Source organism: Cervus canadensis, chromosome 13 (genome assembly GCF_019320065.1).
Source record: "Cervus canadensis isolate Bull #8, Minnesota chromosome 13, ASM1932006v1, whole genome shotgun sequence".
Lineage (NCBI taxonomy): Eukaryota > Metazoa > Chordata > Mammalia > Artiodactyla > Cervidae > Cervus > Cervus canadensis.
Genome location: NC_057398.1, coordinates 14,546,712 through 14,568,226, shown reverse-complemented (window position 1 = coordinate 14,568,226; position 21,515 = coordinate 14,546,712). Strand labels below are relative to the sequence as shown.

General features: G+C 39.0%; 1 protein-coding gene across 2 annotated transcripts in view; it reads right to left on the bottom strand.

Annotated features, from left to right (window-relative positions):
• Positions 1-8,499: 8,499 nt before the first annotated feature.
• Positions 8,500-21,515, bottom strand: part of EDEM3 (ER degradation enhancing alpha-mannosidase like protein 3) — a 90,960-nt gene continuing 77,944 nt past the window's right edge. For both annotated transcript variants that reach the window (XM_043485053.1, XM_043485054.1), the window contains exons 19-20: positions 19,722-19,907; positions 8,500-12,585 (exon numbers count right to left, since the gene is read on the bottom strand). In XM_043485053.1, coding sequence (XP_043340988.1) covers positions 12,185-12,585; positions 19,722-19,907 — 587 coding nt within the window. In that variant the 3' untranslated portion in view covers positions 8,500-12,184. The remainder of the gene's footprint in view (positions 12,586-19,721; positions 19,908-21,515) is intronic.

Below are 21,515 nucleotides of genomic sequence, written 5' to 3'. Positions count from 1 at the left end.
AAAAATCAGCTTTGTTTGGCAGCCATATTACACTTGGCCTAAACAGATAACTGTACGTAGACAAGAAAGGCTGCTTGTGTAGTAGAAATCTGATTCATTTAGGCCCAAGTCCCAGATCCATCTAACTGGCTTTGGGACTTCGGGCAAGTCCCTCAACTTTGTTGAAATATATATTTCCTTATCTATAAAATGAAATTACAGACATTTCACAATGTTACCAAATGGATAAGGAATCACCTATATAGAGTTCCCAGTATATGTTAATACCCAGTGATGATTCAAAAAGTGGCAGTTCTTTTTATTAGCAGGTCTGCAAAGAGGAGCCCCAGATGGTAAAGAGTCTGCCTGCAGTGCGGGAGATCCAGGTTCAATCTCTGGGTCGGGAAGACCCCTGGAGAAGGAAATGGCAACCCACTCCAGTATTCTTGCCTGGAGAAACTCATGGACAGAGGAGCCTGGCGGGCTATAGTCCATGAGGTTGCAAAGAGTTGGACATGACTGACTGACTTCACACTTTCACTGCAAAGAGGGCATGAGTTATCACACTACCTATGAGAGAAAAACTGACCTGGGCTAGTCCTCTTGGAGGGTTGCTAGAACTTGAAGGAATCGCCACTGAGCTGAGCAGAGGCTTATAAATGTATCCTAAGTGGTGTGCGGCTCTGATAGGGCTTCTTGGAGAGAGCAAGCTGCCAGGCATCACAGAAGGAAGACGTTGTGGAACTGAGTCAGCAGTCTGACGGAAGCAGTTGACGGAGGCAAGGTCTGACTTGGTGTCTCCTGGTCGACATTAGAACTGTAGGAAGGTGAATGGATGAGGCATGTTTTTCCATTGACCTACTTGATTAAGCCAAGGATATTTATTTGGAAAGCCACATAATCACCATCTGAGGTGTTAAGCCATCAGAAAGTCTCAACAGTTGGAGGAGGCCTTCAATTCAGTCGCTCAGTCGTGTCCGACTCTTTGTGACCCCATGAATCGCAGCACGCCAGGCCTCCCTATCCATCACCAACTGCCTTAGGGGCCTGTAATAGGTCTAGAATACTGGCAAACGGTCCCTTGAAAATGAAGGGGTCTTCTTTCCACCTCCACATGTGGAGGTGACTGTCTGCCAGCTCTGAGGCTGCAAACTGGAGACTTTTGTTGTCCTATTTTTTTTTACTTCAGTTCAGTTCAGTCGTGTCTGGCTCTTTGCGACCCCATGAATCGCAGCACACCAGGCCTCCCTGTCCATCACCAACTCCCGGAGTTTACTCAAACTCATGCCCATCAAGTCGGTGATGCCATCCAGCCATCTCATCCTCTGTTGTCCCCTTCTCCTCCTGCCCCCAATCTCTCCCAGCATCAAGGTCTTTTCCAATGAGTCAACTCTTCGCATGAGGTGGCCAAAGTACTGGAGTTTCAGCTTCATCATCAGTCCTTCCAATGAACACCCAGGACTGATCCTTTTTTGACTTGAACCATGTTTAAAATGAGATTTCACCAGAATTTCTGACTTTTCTCAAATGTTAGAAATACCTAAACTGCATTCTGATATAGAATGGTACGCTGACACCAGCTCTTTAGGGATTTCGGGTTATTCACAACTCCTTCCTTGAAATGATATTTCTTGCGGTTTTTATAACACTGCTCAGTCCTCATCTTCCTCTGTCCTCTTCAACTGCTTTTCCATTCCATTAATCCCTTCTTCCTCTGCCAATCCTTACATGCTAGCAAACTCAGGGCTCTGTTTTCCATCCTCTTCTCTTTTCCCCAGTCCACGTTCTTTCTTTCTTTCTTTTTAAAATTTTTTGGCTGTGCCACATGTCTTGTGGGATCTTAGTTCCCGGACCAGGGATCAAACCCGTCACCCCCTGCTGAGGAAGCACAGAGTGTTAACCACTGGACCACCAGGGAAGTACCCCACATGCTTTTCTTAATAAACCTCATCTCCTCCCAAGGTTTTGAATCCCAGCTATATGATGCTACAGGCAAGGAAAACTTGTCCCTTCTTCCCTTCTAGATTCTTTAGCTAGTCTATTAATTAAATTGACACAAGAAAAATTAACAGGAAAGAAAACAAATTTAATTTCATATGGATGGGAGCTCATAAAAATGTGAGACTCAAAAGAGTTACTAAAGTAGACAGCTTTTATACCTTTAGACAAGGAAACAACAAATTTGTGAAGAATTGACAAGACAAAGGAGTTTGGGCTTGGGGTTAACAAATTGGTGGCGAAGTAACAAGATTTGTTTATATAGCCTTTCATGTCCCTAAATTGCCTGTCTCTGGTGATAAGGATGCCCTGTAGCCTCCTGGTACAGGGAGGGTACCTATGACATGGGAGATTGATTTCCTGCTTTCAGGAGGACAAAGGAGAGTCAGGGTGTTCTTGCACTGACTTTTTTTTAAGTTAATTAATTTATTTTTGGTTGCACTAGGTCTTCATTGCTGCGTGCAGTCTTTCTCGAGTTGCGGGGAGCGGGGCCTGCTCTTCATTGCAGTTCACAGGCTTCTCATTGCCGTGGTTTCTCTGGTTGTGGGGCATAGGCTCTAGGTCCACAGGCTCCAGGAGTTGCAGCACGCGGGCTCATTGGTCGTGGTTTAGGTTTAGTTGCTCCGTGGCATGTGGAATCTTCCCCAACCAGGGATCGAACCTGTGTCCCAGGCATTGGCAGGTGGATTCTAATCCACTAGACCACCAGGGAAGTCCTGACTGTATCTTAAGTAACTTTAATTCAAAATAATCAATATGCAGCCTGTTTGGGGGTGGCATATTTTGTTCCCCTTCACTGTTGATGGTTGTGGTAAAGTGTGGCTCACAGAGGACTTGTTGAATTGTGCAGAAGCACACGATAGGAGGATTCCGGTATGTTGTTTTCTTTTTCCCTTTCATCGTTTAATTGACCTAGATTGTTTTTAAAAAAAATTATTGAATTATAGTTGATTTACAATGTTGTGTTTAATTTCTGCCGTATAGCAAGGTGATTCAGTTATATATACATGTACATTCTTTTTTGTGTTCCTTTCCATTATGGTTTATCACAAGATATTTAATATCGTTTCCTGGGCCATACAATAGGAGAACCTTGTTGTTTATCCATTCTATATGTAATAGTTTACATCTGCTAATACCAGATTCCTAATCCAACTCTTTCTCACCCCTACTCCCCTTTGGCAATAAGTCTGTTCTCTGTGTCTGTGAACCTGTTTCTGTTTTGATGGTAATCTGTGTTGCATTTTAGAATCCACATAGAAGTAATATATGGCATTTGTCTTTCTCTTTCAGACTTACTTAGTATGATAATCTCTAGGTCCATCCATGTTGCTGCAAATGGCATTATTTTATTCATTTTTATGATTGACTGGAATTCATTGTGTGTGTGTGTGTGTGTATCATTTAGGTTGTGTCCATGTCTTGTGAAGCCCCCTTGTGGCTCAGATGGTAAAGAGTCTGCTTACAATGCAGGAGACCCGGGTTTGATCCCTGGGATGGGAGGATCACTTGGAGAAGGAAATGGTGACCCACTCTAGTAATCTTGCCTGGAAAATCCCATGGATGTAGGAGACTGGCAAGTACAGTTCACGGGGTCGAAAAGAGTCAGACATGACTGAGCGACTTCACTTTCACTTTCATGTCTTCTTGGCTATTATGAATAGTGCAGCTATGAACATAGGAGTACATGTATCTTTTTAAACTATAGTTTTGTCTGGATTCTGGATATATGTCCAGGCGATCTTCTGAGCGACTTTCGCTTAAAATATGGGCTTCCCTTGTGGCTCAGCTGGTAAAGAATCTGCCTGCAATGTGGGAGACCTGAGTTCAATCCCTGGGTTGGGAAGATCCCCTGGAGAAAGGAAAGGCTACCCACTCCAGTATTCTGGCCTGGAGAATTCCATGGACAATATAGTCCAGTTCATTTCAGTTCAGTCACTCAGTCATGTCCAAATCTTTGCAACCCCATGGACTGTAGCATGCCAGGCCTCCCTGTCCTTTACCAACTCTCAGAGATTACTCAAACTCATGCCCATCGAGTCGGTGATGCCATCTAACCATCTCATCCTCTGTCATCCCCTTCTTCTCCCACCTTCAATCGTTCCCAGCATCAGGGTCTTTTCCAATGAGTCAGTTCTTCAAATCAGGTGGCCAAAGTATTGGAGTTTCAGCTTCAACATCAGTCCTTCCAATGAAAATACAGGACTGATTTCCTTTAGGATGGACTGGTTGGATCTTGCAGTCCAAGGGACTCTCAAGAGTCTTCTCCAACACCACAGTTCAAAAGCATCAATTCTCCAGCACTCAGCTTTGTTTATAGTCCAACTCTCACATCCATACATGACTACTGGAAAAACCATAGCCTTGACTAGATGGACCTTTGTTGGCAAAGTAATGTCTCTGCTTTTCAGTATGCTGTCTAGGTTGGTCATATCTTTTCTTCCAAGGAGCAAGTGTTTTTAATTTCATGGCTGCAGTCACCATTTGCAGTGATTTTGGAGCCCCCCAAAATAAAGTCTCTCACTGTTTCCACTGTTTCCCCATCTATTTGCCATGAAGTGATGGGACCAGATGCCATGATCTTAGTTTTCTGAATGTTGAGTTTTAAGTCAACTTTTTTACTCTCCTCTTTCACTTTCTAAGGCCCACTTGACTTCACATTCCAGGATGTCTGGCTCTAGGTGATTGATCACACTGTTGTGGTTATCTGGGTCATTGAGGTCTTTTTGTATAGTTCTATGTATTCTTGTCACCTCTTCTTAATATCTTCTACCTCATTATAGTTTTGGTTTTCATTTCTCTAATAGTGATGATGAGCATCTTTTCATGTGCCTATCAGTCATCTGTATGTCTTCTTTGGAGGTAGATCTATTTATGTCTTCTGCCCATTTTTGATTGGGTTGTTTGTTGTTGTTATTGAGTTGTATGAGTTGTTTGTACATTTTGGAAACTGATTCCTTGTAGTTGCTTCATTTGCCAATATTTTCTCCCATTCTGTAAGCTGTCATTTCATTTTGCTGTGGTTTCCTTTGCTGAACAAAACCTCGTATGTTTGATTAGATCTCATTTATTTTTGCTTTTATTTCTATTGTCTTGGGAAATAGACTTAAAATATTGGTATGATTTATGCCAATTTATGCTTTTTGAATATTCTCTTCAAGGAGTTTTATGCTGTTATGTCTTAAGCCATTTTGAGTTATTTTTGCCTGTGGCATGAGTGTACTCTGACATTGATTTACGTGTGGCTGTCTACCTTTCCTCACACCACTTGCTGCTGGTGCACTCTTTCTCCATTGTATCTCCTTGCCTCCTTTGTGGAAGATTAACTGACCATACATGAGTGGTTTATTTCTGGGCTCTTTATTCTGCTCCATTGGTCCATATGTTTATTTACCATGCTGTTTTGATTATTGTAGCTTTCTAGTATTGTCTGAAGTCTGGGAGGGATATACCTCCTGCTTTGTTCTTTTTCCTCAAGACTGCACTGGCAATTCTGGGTCTTTTACAATTCCATATAAATTTCAGGACTATTTGTTCTAGTTCTGTGAAAAAAATGCCATGGGTAATTTGATAAGGACTGCATGAAATGTGTAGATTGCTTTGGGTGGTATTGCCATTTTAGCAATATTACTCTTTTCAATCTAAGAGGATATCTTTCCATTTCTTTGACTCATCATTTCCTTTATTCATGTTCTATAGTTTTCAGCATGTCTTTCACCTCCTTTGACCTAGGCTGTTTTTATTTTTAAAATCATAATGTCCATTTTGGAAATGTACCCAAACACAAATAAATAGAAATTGCCTGTAATCCAGAGATAATGATTGTTAATGTTTGGTTACTTAAAGTAGAATTCTCTGTTGATATCCATCACTTTCCTCTCATTATAAGTTCTTTTCCTTCATAAGCTTATTATTGTATTTATTAATACTGTTTTATTTTCTATCTTCTTTACTTATGTTTGACCCAGTGTTGCAACCTCCAGGCCCTATAATGCCTGGCACACAGGAGATGCTCAGTAAGTTTGTGTTGAATAAATCAGTGGGTTTTTTTATTATTATTATTATAGAATAGGGCTGAGATCATACTTCATATACAGTTCTAGATCTTTATTCATTTAGCATTACATTTCATTATGCTAATTTAAAACCCTTTAGTGGAAGGACCCCTCCCCTTGCCTTCCTCAGTGGCCCATTCTGAGGGTCCTGTCTCTCACCTTCAGAAGGGGGCCTCCTGACTCTCTCGCAGGCGTCATGCTGGAGAACTTGGCCAGGGTTGGGCAAGGAGGTGGGTTTGTTATAGCTTCAGGTAGTCAGGAGGGGAGCTGGGTTAGGGGCCTGTTAGGGTTATAGGCCGGAGAAGGCAATGGCACCCCACTCCAGTACTCTTGCCTGGAAAATCCCATGGACGGAGGAGCCTGGTAGGCTGTAGTCCATGGGGTCACTAAGAGTCGGACTTGACTGAGTGACTTCACTTTGACTTTTCACTTTCATGCATTGGAGAAGGAAATGGCAGCCCACTCCAGTGTTCTTGCCTGGAGAATCCCAGGGACGAACCCAGAGCCCACCAGGCTCTGCCATCTATGGGGTCGCATAGTCAGACACGACTGAAGCGACTTAGCAGCAGCAGCAGTGATTTCTCATTACCCTTAGAACGAAGTCTAAAATCCCTACTAAATCCTGCAAGCTGTGAGTCTTTGGAAAGACACACAATCCTCATCTTTGAATCCTCAGAATCCGCCATGGCCCAGTTCCAGGCTCTTCTCTCCATTTTCTCCCTTCCTAGGAGAAGGGATTTAAAGTGCCAGTCAGCACTGGTGGTGTGATTTCATCCCGTTCCAATAACTACTTACACTTAGGTGCTAAATCAATGAGTAGTTCTAGGGCTTAATAAGATTTAAAGTTTTGCCAATTTTGCTCAAAAAAGCAAGAGACTAATGGTGGGTAAATTGGAAGTGAGGCCATGGGGAGGGGTGATGGATTCTGAGAAAGTAGAAGGACCAATGGATTGGAGGTCCTGAAGAATTACCCAAGTGAATGGACAAGAGTGAGTTAAAAGTAATGATTGGAGACTGAAATAATAGGGCTTTAAAAATATTTACATATTTTATTAATATAATAAGGCAATTAAAGCTGGGATTCAGTTGGCATAAGACCTCAGGTAAGACAAGAGAGTGGCTGACTAAATAGATCAGTTCTTCTAAAGATAGCAGCTCTCTGAGATTGCCTTGAGAACTCCACCTACTCTACAAGGAGAAAGCTGGATGGGAGAGTGGGGAAAGGGTGTTTAGGACAAGCTAGCTTGCAGTGTTTGTCAGACTCAGACCGCCTCTTGACCCAAGATCAACGGCTTTTCCCAGAAATTTGGAAAAGATAAAGCAGGGGTTTGCTGTGTAAGCTCTGCCTCCAGTTGCTGCAACTCCAGCAGTAGGGTGATGGTGACGGTGGTAGGAGGGGAACAGCCAGGCCCCTGGTGTCAGGTTCCTCTGTCCCTGACGAGTCTATTTAAGGACTTTGGTTCTCTCCTTAACCCTCGGAGGAAGGTTTTCAATCTCTATGAAATTCCATCCCACTGTTACATCCAAAGTATTTTTTCAGTATTACCTGTAGCTGCTATGTCTCAAGACAGCACCACTTCTTAGACAGCTGGGGCTGAAACAAGGGTAGAAATGTGCTCTAACACACCACAGGACTTCTAAACTATTTCTCCCACAGTCATCTGGGATGATGAGTCCATTCTCTTACGAATTCATAAGCTCTGGAAATAAACCAAGGCTCCCATTCCATGAACCAGGCATCAAAGCATAAGATGCTTAGAACTTGTTCAACTTTCAGTTTGCTTATCTTTAAAGAAAGTGATTATTAATATCAACAAATAGTGATATTATCAGATCTTTCAAGGTATCTTGTGTTCAGAAACCCTAGAACAGTAAGGATGAAAAGCATAGTATCACAGTATCTGAAAGTGGCTGTTAAACAAATGGTCTCAATGGAATAACAGGAGAGGTCAGTATTATCTTTGATGGCAATATTAAAAGGACAACTGATTTTATTAAATATTAGGAAACTCAAAACATATGGGCTTCCCTGGTGGCTCATTGTTAAAGGACCCTCCTGCCAATGCAGGAGAGATGCCAGTTCAACCCCTGAATCAGGAAGATCACCTACAGAAGGAAATGGCAATCCACTCCAATATTCATGCCCTGGGAAATTCCTTAGGGAGAGGAGCCTGGTGGGCTACAGTTCATGGGGTCTCAAAAGAGTCAGACACGACTTAACGACAAAACCACCACATAACGAAACTCAAAACACACATGCCACCAATATTGACATTGTAAATTAATAACTCTAGCTCTACCCTGAGGATACTAGTTGAGTTGTGGGAACTGTTCAATGTATGTTTGCATGTCTATATTCTAAGCCATCCCCCAAATCTACTCTTCTAGGGTAAAATGAAAGGGAAGACAGTGGTGAAAAAAAATTTAGAGATATCAAAGTATAAAGATATGCAAAGTATGCTAAAAATTAAAACTAAACCAGGATATTTACATATTTTATTAAATCTTTACAATCAGTAATTATAATCAAATACACAACTATATACAAGGATTATATACATTTTGCCCAGACTTTTACATCACAGTACATAGTTTCCCTTAGAAATATTGTATACATTTATCACCAAACAATAAAATCCAACAACAGTAGTGTTACAGCACCTGTTAGTACAGACATCTTTTTCATAAATTACATCATAAGAAAATATACGGCTGTAAATTGGGCTTTTAAAAATGTCTTTTATAAAATCTGAACATACAATATTTCATTCACAGAATGTTTTTTTTTTCTATGTTCTGACTGAAGCCTTGTGCATAAAACGACCAGTTGGAATATTTACTAAATGCCCCCTCCTCTAAATTGATAAGCACTATTGGAATTATGGATGCTGAGCTTTCTTTATGATGAATTTGGCATGGGGTTTGGTGAGGGAACAAATGCTGGTTTTACTACTGAAAGGGCCGTGTGATGGTAATTTAAATTAAAATAAAAATTTCAAGAGTATATTAGAGAAGTTAAAATCACAGAGTGCACAGTTTTTCATTTTACTCTCTAAACACGTGAAGAAAAAGGGAAAAGTATAATGTTAAAAAAAATTTGTTCTGAAACAAATGTATTCTTCTTGGAAGCCTATTAAAAGTTAAAAAGAAAAAAGAAAACCTACCCAACAAAACATCCCATCCCAAACATATCTAGTAAGTTACAATTCTTTCACACCTAAAACTTTATGAGAAAAGCACTGCAAATTAGGGTATATCATTTTAATGGACTTTCCTAAGGAGAAAAAACTAGAACTATTTTTAGTAGGTAAACAAGTGAAGTTTTAAAACTTGAAAATACCTGAATTAAATACTTTCTCTAATATCTTTTAACTTTCAGATAAAACCCATACTTGATTCCAGGTTTGTAAACATTGTATAAATCCTTCTTAGTCAATCAATTTTATGGCTGTGGTGATCACTTCAGCTCTATCTCTATGCAGTCAACATCTAACTGAGGTAGACCAGATGTTTCTAAAATTCAGGGTCACACAGAAACCCCTGAATCTTTAGGAAGTAAATAAAATGCTATAAAAGGTACTTAAAAAACAAAACATTTAAAAAAATGCCTAATGCTGTTGAAACTTTTCAATGAACTCAAAAACAACTTCATGGCAGTATGTCAATTAAGAATGGAGAGTCAGTGACAATGTTGGAGTTTTGAAGCTGAACATTATACTTTCTTTTCTTAGCTAGGGAAACATCAACTATAATTCCTTCTGCTATTAATTTTTATAGTTTGTTAATTTTATAGTTGAATTTTTTTTTCTTTTTTTAAAGGATTCATTTTTCTAAACAAGCTGGTGGTTTAGTCACTAAGTTGTGTCTGACTCTTGTGACCTCATAGACTGTAGCCTGCCAGGCTCCTCTGTCCATGGGATTCTCCAGGCAAGAATACTGGAGTGGGTTGCCATTTCCTTCTCCAACAAATTGCTTCTAGACCTCAATGAATGGCAACAACTCCCTCTAATGGCCAAAGAAAGGGTAAGTGGCAGTAAGCTGGCTTTTCTGTGTATGCCACAAGATCTCTGCTGGAAATAAAATTATGTTTTGATAAATTAGAAAAGCTAGATTTAGACAACAATGGCTTTGAGCTACAAAAAGAAAACCAAATCAACATATATAAGGCTTCTGTAATCCAAGTCTTAAAGGAACATCTGCTCCTTTTCTCCAAGCCCCAGTCCTATAAATCAAGGCAAGTCAAGTAATTACGCTTCAGCTATTTTGGCAGCTTTGCAATCAAAATGAACAAAGCACTATGTCTATCTTTCCATATACTATATGTATTATAGTTCTATCTTCTTACACCAAATTTCACATGCAGAGAGGCTAAAAATATCCATTTTGGTGTCAGGTTTAATTAAGGGCCAATAAAAGTCTTGTATGCTACTCTTTCTTTCCCCCCCTCAAAGTGAATTCTCTATTAGATTTATTACTCACTGACCCAATTAACTTTAGCTGGAATTTTTGAAAGCAGCTATTTATCCACTTATAAAAGAATACGTTTACCTGGGATCTAAGACATACTGTACATGAATATACATAACTACAATACAGCACTGCTGTTCTTTTAACAGCTCCATATACAGTTTAAGTTCATCGGTACCTCCAAAACTGTGTTTTGAGAAAAAAAAAATTATTATATAATGACATGGTAAAGAAAAAGAAAATTAAGTCTCAAATATTCCTTTAGAACTGATTCACGTATGTTTAAAAAAATAAATAGAGTAACGCCATGATTTCAATTACAGGGCTGTCTACAGATATCAACAAAAAAGTTTTAAAAACTTAAATGTGGCCAGCACCAGACTGCCACACACACACACACACACACACACACACAAATAGGGAAAAAGGTTCCATTAAGCTATATGGCTATATGTTAGTTGCTACTGTGTTTTTTTACACAGGTTACCATAGACTAATTTTCAAGTCCATATTGGAAGGAATACTCATTAAAAAAAAAAAACCAACAATTTAAAAACCATGATTCAACAGAAAATGTGACAGATTCCTTAGGTGCAACTTTAGCAACTACAGTTTCAAAGGAGGAAAAAATAGTAGTTACTCCAGAATTTTTAGATCACTACCACAGTTTTATCATGGCTAAGACAGAAAAATGGAACAAAATGTATTCAGCTATTGGCGACACAGGTCTTGTGGCTCAAAATGCATACTACACATGGGATGGAGTAAGGCTGATGGCTAGAGGTAATCACCTCCAAAGAAATGAACTGGAAAAGATTTATAATTTACCCTACAAAGATATAACCTTAAGTTCCATTTCAGAGTAGTCACAGCTTTCCCTATGGAAGGCCCAATGGCAAGTTCATATTGCAACATTATAGTTTCTCCCTTGCTCCATTTTTCAAGAGTATTAAGTAACCAATTTCCACATTATATGACCTTTTTACCTGGTCCCAATGATTAGTCTTTATGCAAAGAACTCACTGAGAAAGTACACTGGCTTCACCTTTGGTTTAAATGAAAAGGACACCGTTAAGAGGGAAAAAACTCAAGTCATCTTGATCATGTTACACAATGAAGCAAGTGAAAATGATGAGCAAAGACTGTTTTCACCATGAATGCATTTGCTTCACAACCACTTAGGTCACTTTGAGTGTTTCCGTGAAGGCAGCATAACCAGAATGCCCACAAAACTCCTATGTGTTTTCCCCAAAGAACCTCTAACCCCCAAACCAAGAAAACTGAGCTTCCTTTAATTAGAAAGCTGTACAAATCTGTATTCCCCACCTCACAGTTAACTGAATGTTTCTTAGCTACTATCCAGAGACTGCAGAAATCTGGTTCCAAGGAATGCCCAGTAACCTTTTCCTGGCCCAAAGTATGCAGCAGGCTAGTACAATCCTGTCACCTGGGGGGCGGGGGAGGACTGTGAGTTTGCATTTTTGATGGGACAGTTTTAAACAAGGTCAGTTCTAACACAGCATGTTCCAGATTCCTATGATAACTAACTCTCCCAGTCAGAACGTGGTTGCTTATCACCATACTTAAAGCCTCCCATGAAGAGAGCCTGCTTAGTATCAGGGTGTCTATTAACCACAGTTTACCTTTTCTTTTGAAATACCTACCACCAGGTAGACTTTCGTGAGTCAGAGCTCATCCTTATCCATCATTTCAAATGCTTCTATGTCTTCATTCCAGTCTGCTAATATGGAGTCTATAGGCTGGACCTTTTTACCCCAAACATTAGGATTGGAATCCTCCTCAGTTTCTGACTGTTCTTGAAGCTGGTTATCTAAATCTGTACATTCACCATCAAGACTTGTAGTCTCATGGTTTTCCGTGGGGTTAGAATCCTGTTCAGAAGAAGAAAGGCTTGCAGCACTGTCTGTATCTACTGGAGATAAAGATTCTGGGTGAGAGCTCACAGAACTCTCCTCAGGAGACTCTTGATCAAACAGGTCAGTCTCCTGAGACCTTGGTGCAGTCTGTGCAGCACTCTGAGAGTCATTTTCGGAGGATGGTTGTTCTTCATTTTCCATCTCAGGATCTGTACATAAAAGAAACAAACTTCATGCTACTTTCCTCCTCAAAACATGTACTATCATATTCTCAAAACCATACTGGTTTTAGTATTAAAGTAAAAAACTGGAGTTAAAAGAAAACCATGTTAATGCAGGATGATTCTAATAAGACTGCCATCAATGGGTGTCAATAAATGCCAAGAAATACACTAAACAATAATAGTATTAAAATGCATTTAAATTTATGTCTCAAATTTATTAAACATCTAAATTCAGGAAAGCCCACACATGAGAACATATTAAACCAAATAAAATTTAAACAGTGCATGCCACTGCTGTAATTTTAATATTCTTCGAAAAGTGCAATTCCCACTTAGTAAGCCATGAAAATGAAGATAATACAAAATTAAATGATTCATGGATATCAATGTGATTGATTAAATATCTCCATAAATACAGAAACAGATTATTTACAAAACTTCATTATTGGAAGTCTATGAATTATAAGATATAATCATAAAATCCACTGGAAGGCTGAAAAGCAGGCTAAACCTCTGGTAATGAATATACAGTAAAACCACTAGAGGCATTTTATTCAGGGTTCCTACAAGAAAGTGCTTAGGTAGCAACATCTATAATCACGGGCCGCACAATTCTCAGACTCTGCAATCAGTCGGTGAAGATCTCCTGAGCGTCTGACTGTGTGGCAGGCACCGTGCAAGGTGCTAGGGATAAAACTAGGTGAAAACAAACACCTAACCTGCCCTTCTGAATCTTATAGTCCAGCTATAATCATCACACAAATAAATAGAAAACTCTGTGATGCATGCTATGGTGTTAGGAAAGAATAATGAGATTTGAGGACTTCTTTCAGAATGTGACACCTGAACTGAGATTTCAAAGATAAGCAGAATTAGTCAAAGAAGAAAGAGAAGATGAACTTACTATAAAACCAGAAAACTGGAAGGAAATAAAGGCACACAGGGAGGGACAGAAGGATACTATGCATACACCCTGACCTGGCAGGATTACCTGACATGGGAAGCTTAAGATAGCTCGTGGTGGGGGTGTGTCAGGGGGAAGGTGGCCAAGGGGAAGGAGTTCCCACACATTCTCTCAGTTGTGGAAAAGGTACATTTTAATTTGACATTTAGGGAAACTAAAGAACAGAAAGCAGTCTGGCGGCCTGGAGCTCATTTATGCTAGGCTACCCTACGTTCGAGCGAAAACAAAAAGAACCTTCGTTTCTAGACTGCATTAATCTAGTTTAGGAAAAGGTGTGGGGCTATTTTATCTAGTAATAAAGACTGTGCTTTTGACAAAGAATCACTCTAGGGTTACATGTTACATCATAATATTTTGGAAACCTAGCTAAGGATAAGGAAACAGAATGGTGTAGGCTCCAGTTGAGATGTGGAGTAGAAGGACGGGGAACTCCCCGCCTCCCACAAATAACAGGAAAGATACATCTACAAACAGAAGGAATCTCACAGAACACCTACTGAACACGAGCAGGAGACATCGAACAGCTGAGAGGACAAGAAAAATCTCTAAGTCATCAGGTAGGCTGAAGGAAAAAAAAAAGAGGATGGAGGGACGGGACGTGCGCCCCTGGGAGGGAGCTAAAAAGAGGAGGGGTTCCCGCATCCTGGGAAGCCCCCTCAGATCAGCGGGGACAGAAAGGGGGCTTCAGAGGCTTGGAGGAGAGCACAACCCCCATCCGTGGCAGGCAGAAGACCCCTGCACAGACTGGAGCGCTGCTACCCCGCGCGCCCCGGCCTGAGACACGTGTCCGCCGGTAGGGCCGGGCCTGAAACGCAGGGCTGAGCGCGCAGTCCCAGAAGAGGACTGCTGCTGGCTGTGTGGACAAGGCCCGAAGGGGGCTGCAGTGCGCTAGGGCCGCAACTGGGGGTGCTTGCAGAAGCACCAGGCCACCACAGAAGTCAAGCACCATTGTTAAGTGGTACAAAGGGAGCCCCTTTCTCCACTGCCAGCCTCTGCCTATGCAGGCTCCAGGATAGCACACCTCAGTCACTGCCTCGGTGGCTTAACAAATGCAAACCAGTATACACAGGATGGATAAACAACACGGTCCTACTGTTCAGTATGCCATGATAAACCATAATGGAAAGGAATATAACTGAATCACTTTGCTGTACAACAGATACAACACTGTACATCAACTGTACTTCAACTAAAAAGAATAGTGTAAATACAGAAAAAGGAAAGATCCAGTTGTCTGTATTTTCAGATTCTGTTTTACACTTGAAGTAACTCAATTTTTAACAGCACTATCAAGATGATAAAAGAATTTGATAGAGGGTAAAAATAAGGTAAGTAGGCAAATACAAATAACCCCTGTGTAGTAGCAATAACTGGTTAGAAATAAACTAAGTATCCTTTTTATAATTAAAAACAGAATCTACAAGACATAGAATTAAATTTATTATGAAATCTTATTGCTTAATATTATAAAATCTCAATGAAAAAATAAGATCTGATTCAATTTACAGGTAAGTACCTGTATGTACCTGGATGGAAAGTCAATATTTAACAAAATTTTCCTGTTTATATGTAACACACACAGTTATACAATTCCAAAATGAATCCCAATTCTACTCCTTTACTTTTCGGACTGGATAGGATTATTTTTAAATTCCTATGGAAGAATGTACATCACAGAGAAGTCAAGAAATTCTGAAAAGAATTAGTGAGAGGGGAGCTGACTTGAGAGATATTAAAATGTATTCAAAATAGCAAACTATTCTATTATTGGCACTGGAATGAGCAAATAGATTAGTGTAAAAGAAGAGCAAGTCACCCAAAAACAGATCAAATATATGAGAATATGTGATACATAGCAAAGTGGCAACAATCAGTTAAATAAAAATGACAGTTGGAGAAATACAAAAAGGAAGAAAGAATCTACCACACCACTACAAAACCTTCATTCAAAGGGGCCTGTTGTCATCGTATGGAGTATCATAGTACTAATGACTACATCATTAAATTCAGGGATGGTGAATCAGACTTACGGAAGCAAAAAAGAATGAAGAAAATCTCAAGATACAAAAACAAAATGAGAGAGAGAAAAGAAAAAAGTTTTAATAATGAAAGGACAAAGAAACTTGGCAAAGAGACTGGATGTTCTACAATCATTCATTCACCCATGCAACCAGCATTTACTGACAGGAAGAAATACAGAGCTGAGATGCAGGTAAAGAAGTACAATGTAATACAAATGTCAAAAGTACAACTATATTAAGATGTTGGGATTTTCCCTGGTGGTCCAGTGGTTAAGAATCTACTTGCCAATGCAGGGGACACAGATTCAATCGCTGGTCTAGGAAGATCTAGCAACTAAGGCTGTGTGCCACAACCTCTAACTCTACGCTCCAGACGCTGTGCTCCGTGAGAAGAGAAGCCACGACGATGAGAAGGCCACAGCACCACGAGCAGAGTAGACCCGGCCTGTCCTCGCTAGAGAGTGCCTGTGCAGGGCAAGAGACCCAGCACAGCCAAAACTAAATGAGCACAGATTCTTAAAGAAGATGGCCATACGTTTTATCTATGAGAATAAGAGAATTCATAGAGAGGATAGCACTAAACTTGATGTTTAGAATAATGAAATGTTTTTAAAGAAAAAAAGGTTGTGGGAGCGGAATCAGGATTTACAAGGCATTTGTGGAAAGAGGGAAGATGTGCAAATGCAAAGGTGCAAGAGAAAACATGTGGTAACTGAGGAAGAGAGGCTGGAGTCCTTAAGTGTTAATTCTACTAACAACGTTTCAGCTGCCCCTTTCCAAGCAAAGACGCCATCTGTTTACATATTAGATTCACCTCCTCAGAACCAAATCCTTTCCAATAGAAATCTAAGTTCTACAAGATCAACTGAAGGACAGATTCACCCCAATCAAATTCAGTGAAGGATAATCTTAGGAAAAGGAACACTGCCACACTTAAATCTTAGGCAGTTCAAACCACTGGACCTTTCTTTTATTTCCCCTGTTCTGCCTGCCTCTTTACCAGACACAAATATAAAACTAGTTCTGAATCTGTGTATCCACACAGCTCTTAATGCACTAGAACCCTACACTATAAACTGCAAGATGATAACGTGTATTCAAATTTTTAAATGCTGATTCCCCCCCCCCTTGAGAAATATTACTGAGAAAAGTCAACTGAATCTTAATTGTAAATTGTTTCAATTTGTATCTCGAGGTAACAGTGTCTTTTGTTTGCCGGCACAGGGTGGGAATTATTATTCAGCACCTTTACAAATTCTAGAAATTCTGGAACCGGATACATGACGGACACAATATTAACACTTCTGTGGATAACTTAACTTTTAGAAGTGTGACTGGTTTAACCTGAGAAAGCAGCATTTCTATTCGATAAATTACTAATGCTTTATTCTGAAGAAGAATGTATAATAATTATCTGGACATTTTTGCTAGGATATAGGACTGTTGCAGATATTTCTCTTATCAATGGCTGGGGTTTATCAGAATTAGAAGGTGGGAGTGGGGGCTTGTTCTGGAGTCTCTATTTTCTATATTGATATGTGGGAAGATTGGCTCCATCAAAACTGACTTTTTAAGGGAAATATGTACCTGTGGAATGAGATCTTTAGAGAAAACAATCTGGAGGACATTTTAAATCATTCAGATTTTATGGCTGCTATTATTTGGTGTACTTATAGAATCCTACCTAGTACCCATATGTGTGTTGTGTGCTAAGTTGCCTCAGTCATGTCTGAGTACCCTTGATGGCACAATAAGGCCAGATACAGAGCTGGGAAAATTTTTTTTTTTTAAAGGAGGGGTGCCTTCATGGCCTTATTCAGTGCTTCTCAAAGTATATCTGAGTACAATGAACTGGAATGCTTGTTTAAAATTTCAGATTCTGATCCTCTACTTTCAGAGAGTCTGATTCAATACTCTGGAGTAGGTCTCAGGAATCTACACTTTTTTACTACTACATCAGCTAATTCTGAAGCAGAAGAGAAACAATGCATGCAGCAACAGCACAAGACAGATTAATGGTACCCACTACAGATGTTAACTTAGAATGTTTTCCTAAGTAAATAAAGCAGTTGATTTAATAAAACTATTATCACTAACTTTTGTTACACTGATAAATATTAACAATTATACTATAACTCATTGCTGACAGTTAATAATGCCCTATAGTTCTTCAAAAAGCTATACAAAAAGGAATTTTTCAAGGCTTTTTGTCAAAATATCACACTACAACAGAATCGCAGTCAAAAAATGGACAGACTATCAAAACTTTAAAAAACATATAATTTAAATAAAGCCCTTTCACTGCAAGGTCCTTAAGGGAATACTACTATGCTGTTCAGACTTTTTTTTTTTTTAAATAGCATAACTGATCTCTTTGCATATCCTTTCTCTGGTATAGGAAGCACATGCTCTACACCACAATCTCATAGTCCTAACCCTCACACATTTCCTACAGATATATGGGTTTTCTTTAAATAGTTTATACTGCATTCCAATAAAAAGTGATCAAAAGTAATACATGCTATACAACAATGTCTTCGTTAAGAGTAACTCTTGCATGGATATGGACTAGTGAATTCACCTATTATTTAATTTATAGAATTTGTTATGACAGGATCAATAAAGAATCATCATCATGGGACAGCTGACTAGACATGAAAATAATCTAATTACTTTAAATGATGTATTATCATGGTAGCCACTGAAACAATATACATATGCACACGCATGTGTGTATATACATGTATATACATATATACACATGCATATACATATATATAATTTAAGGCTTATTAAAGATACTTACTACTATTAATAATGTAGCTTGGAATCATTTTACCTTTTAATATTGCTGCTGAAATTCCAATGGTAGCACAAAATAGGGGGGAAAAAAGCAAAGGCATTAAAGAGTTACATGGAATAATAATTTGCCTGTGTTTGATGTGCCAAAATGCATCTAAAGATCTAACTGAAAAAAGGGCTCAAGAAGAAAAAAAAAAAACAGGCACATAGGAGGATTTAAGATTAGGAATCCTTTCTATTCTGTTCTATTTATACATCCTTAAGTACATACACCCTACTCACTCCCTACTGCTTAAACAGTTAACAACTGAATGAACCTCAAAGAATAAAGCAATACAAGAAGACAACACAAAACACTGATTTGGCTAGCACTAGATTATTGCTAAACTTTTTTTTTTTAATTGGTCCACTTGGAGGTTATACTGAATTGAGTAAGTTTCCTACATATCTGCCAAACAAATATCCCAAACATCAACAACCGTGTACAATTACACAACTTTATCTGTTGAAGGCGAGGTAGGAGGACTAGTGCTCTCTCTATAGGAGTCTCCAGTGGCTAAGAAAACGGCTATTAAAAGCAGGATTACAGACTATATCTGATGGTTCACTTTCCCTCATTTGCTCTCTATCCCTAGATGTGAAATTGTAAAAGAATACTAGTGAGACCTTGCATTTATACAATAATTTGGGTTCCAAAGAGCTTTCAATTTACTAAAAATCTTGGCCCAGAGAGGGATATATATACACTCTCATGAATTAAAGCATGCCATCTTGTTATTCAGGCACTAGCTAGTCATGTGTAACTCTTGTAACTTGTAAGTATCTATATGATGAAATTAGATCTCAGTGAAGAGAAGCTGCTAGATTTCTACTGCCTTCACCAAGACACAGGTTATTTGATTACAGGTGGCCTGGTGAAACCCAATTACTATTATATCGTATATAACACCGTTCCATATAATCTCTCTTTACTTCTTATTCTAAAAAAACCCAGAGGATATAGTATCTGTGAAATTGAATGGTGGATGTTAAAATGACTCTGTGAATGTTAAAAATGACTCTTAATGTAATCTCTTGTATTTTTATCACTTGCAGAATCATAGCAAAAATTATAAATTACATATAAAAATATAATTCTAGTGACATCCTAAATCAGCAAAGCAAAATAAACATTTCACTACCTAACTTTCCAAAAGAAAAACATATTTTGAAATCACCTTCTAAAAATTTTTACTTCTTTTACCAGTGAATCATAAATAATCATTTTGTAACTCATTTTTGTCAAGTTAGAAAAATTAATGTGAAGCAGAAAACAAAGGATTTTTCACCCTTACCTCGATCTTTTGCTTTGTCAGAAAGGAGCACCTCTACCTCCTCATACTCCCGGATGGCATCCAGTATGATGCTTCCTTCTTTACTGAATAGAAACAGCATGGGGATCTTAATGTCATCTGTGTCCTTTCCATCCCCCGCCATCTGGAACAGAGGGGCAGTATCACTACTGCTCCCCTCATTGTCATCTAGCCAGAGAATGAATAAAAGCAAACATCAAAATGTTCGTCCATGAGAAAGGTCCAGCTACCAATCTTTACTGTTTTTCACCTGTTGACATTAATTTCCTGCATTAAGAACCACAAAAACACTCATACCTGTGGGGCCCGCTAATTCCACTCCTAGAAATTTATCCTGAGGAAATAATTCAAAAGAAGCGAAATGATCTATGCCTGAAAAAGTTTACTGGAGTGCTTTATACTTGTCAACAACTGTAAACTGTAAGTAAATTATAATGAACTACCTGAGGGAACACACAGAAAAACAAAATGTTATTATTACATAAAAAAGTAAAATACAAAGTTCTATGATTATGACTATAAAAATTTCAGATGCTTATGAAAAAGCCTAAAAAGGGAAAAATTCAGAGACTTGAATTACAATGATAGAATAATGAAAATTTTATTGTTATTTACAATTTCCTCTAATAGCATTATATTTTAAAAACACTCTTCACAAGGAATAATTACGACTAGACTGTTGTTTTCCTCTGTAAGTTGAATGAAACACTAATCTGACTTTACACTGGTTAAAAAATAATAGTAGGGCTGCTAATTACTACTCTACTGGAGATGTCAGTTATGTCCAGTCCTAATCTCACATGCCAGTCTCCCTGGAGAACCTGTCTGTCACCTCTCAGAGAGCTTGCATGGACAGGCCCTGCTAAGTGGAGAATACCATGCAGAATCACCCCCTTCAACAATAACTGACCAGACAAAGGATGGCTACCTGACCCCCAGTGTCTCTGGGATATTTGAAGTGGCACACTTTCAAAAAAGAAAGACTTTCGGTTAGCAGTGGGTAGAAGTCCAGTTAAGTGACACAGACTGATGGCTTAGGTTGCAATTTTGGAAAAGGCCATTTTGGAACTGCTAGGTAAAAAGAGAGCAGGCTGGTGAGAAACTGCAGAATGAAGCAGAATAGCAAAGAGCTGCAGAGAAGAGTCCAGGAGGACCCACAGTTAGAGACAAGAAAAATGCTAGCCATCATGGTTCCTGATGATTTTTAGTTTCCACATCTAATTCCTTAGAGCACTCAGTTGTATTTCTTACTCTTGGGTTCAACAAAAATAATCCATTTCCATATAGTAAACAAACCCCCCTTACACTAAATAAACTGTCTCTTCTAGGCAAATGATTTTTAAGATAATCTATACTTCTGGTATTTAGGATAAAAAACAACCAAGTCCTAATTTGTTCATTTATATACAATTAAAACCACTCATGACCCAGATAATCATGATGGTGTGATCACTCACAGACATCCTGGAATGTGAAGTCAAGTGAGCCTTAGGAAATATCACTACGAACAAAGCTAGTGGAGGTGATGGAATTCCAACTGAGCTATTTCAAGTCCTAAAAGATGATGCTGTGAAAGTGTTGCACTCAATATATCAGCAAATTGGAAAACTCAGCAGTGGCCACAGGACTGGAAAAGGTCAGTTTTCATTCCAATCCCAAAGAAAAGCAATGCCAAGAATGCTCAAACTACTGCACAGTTGCACTCATCTCACATGCTAGTAAAGTAATGCTCAAAATCCTCCAAGCCAGGCTTTAGCAATACGTGAACCGTGAACT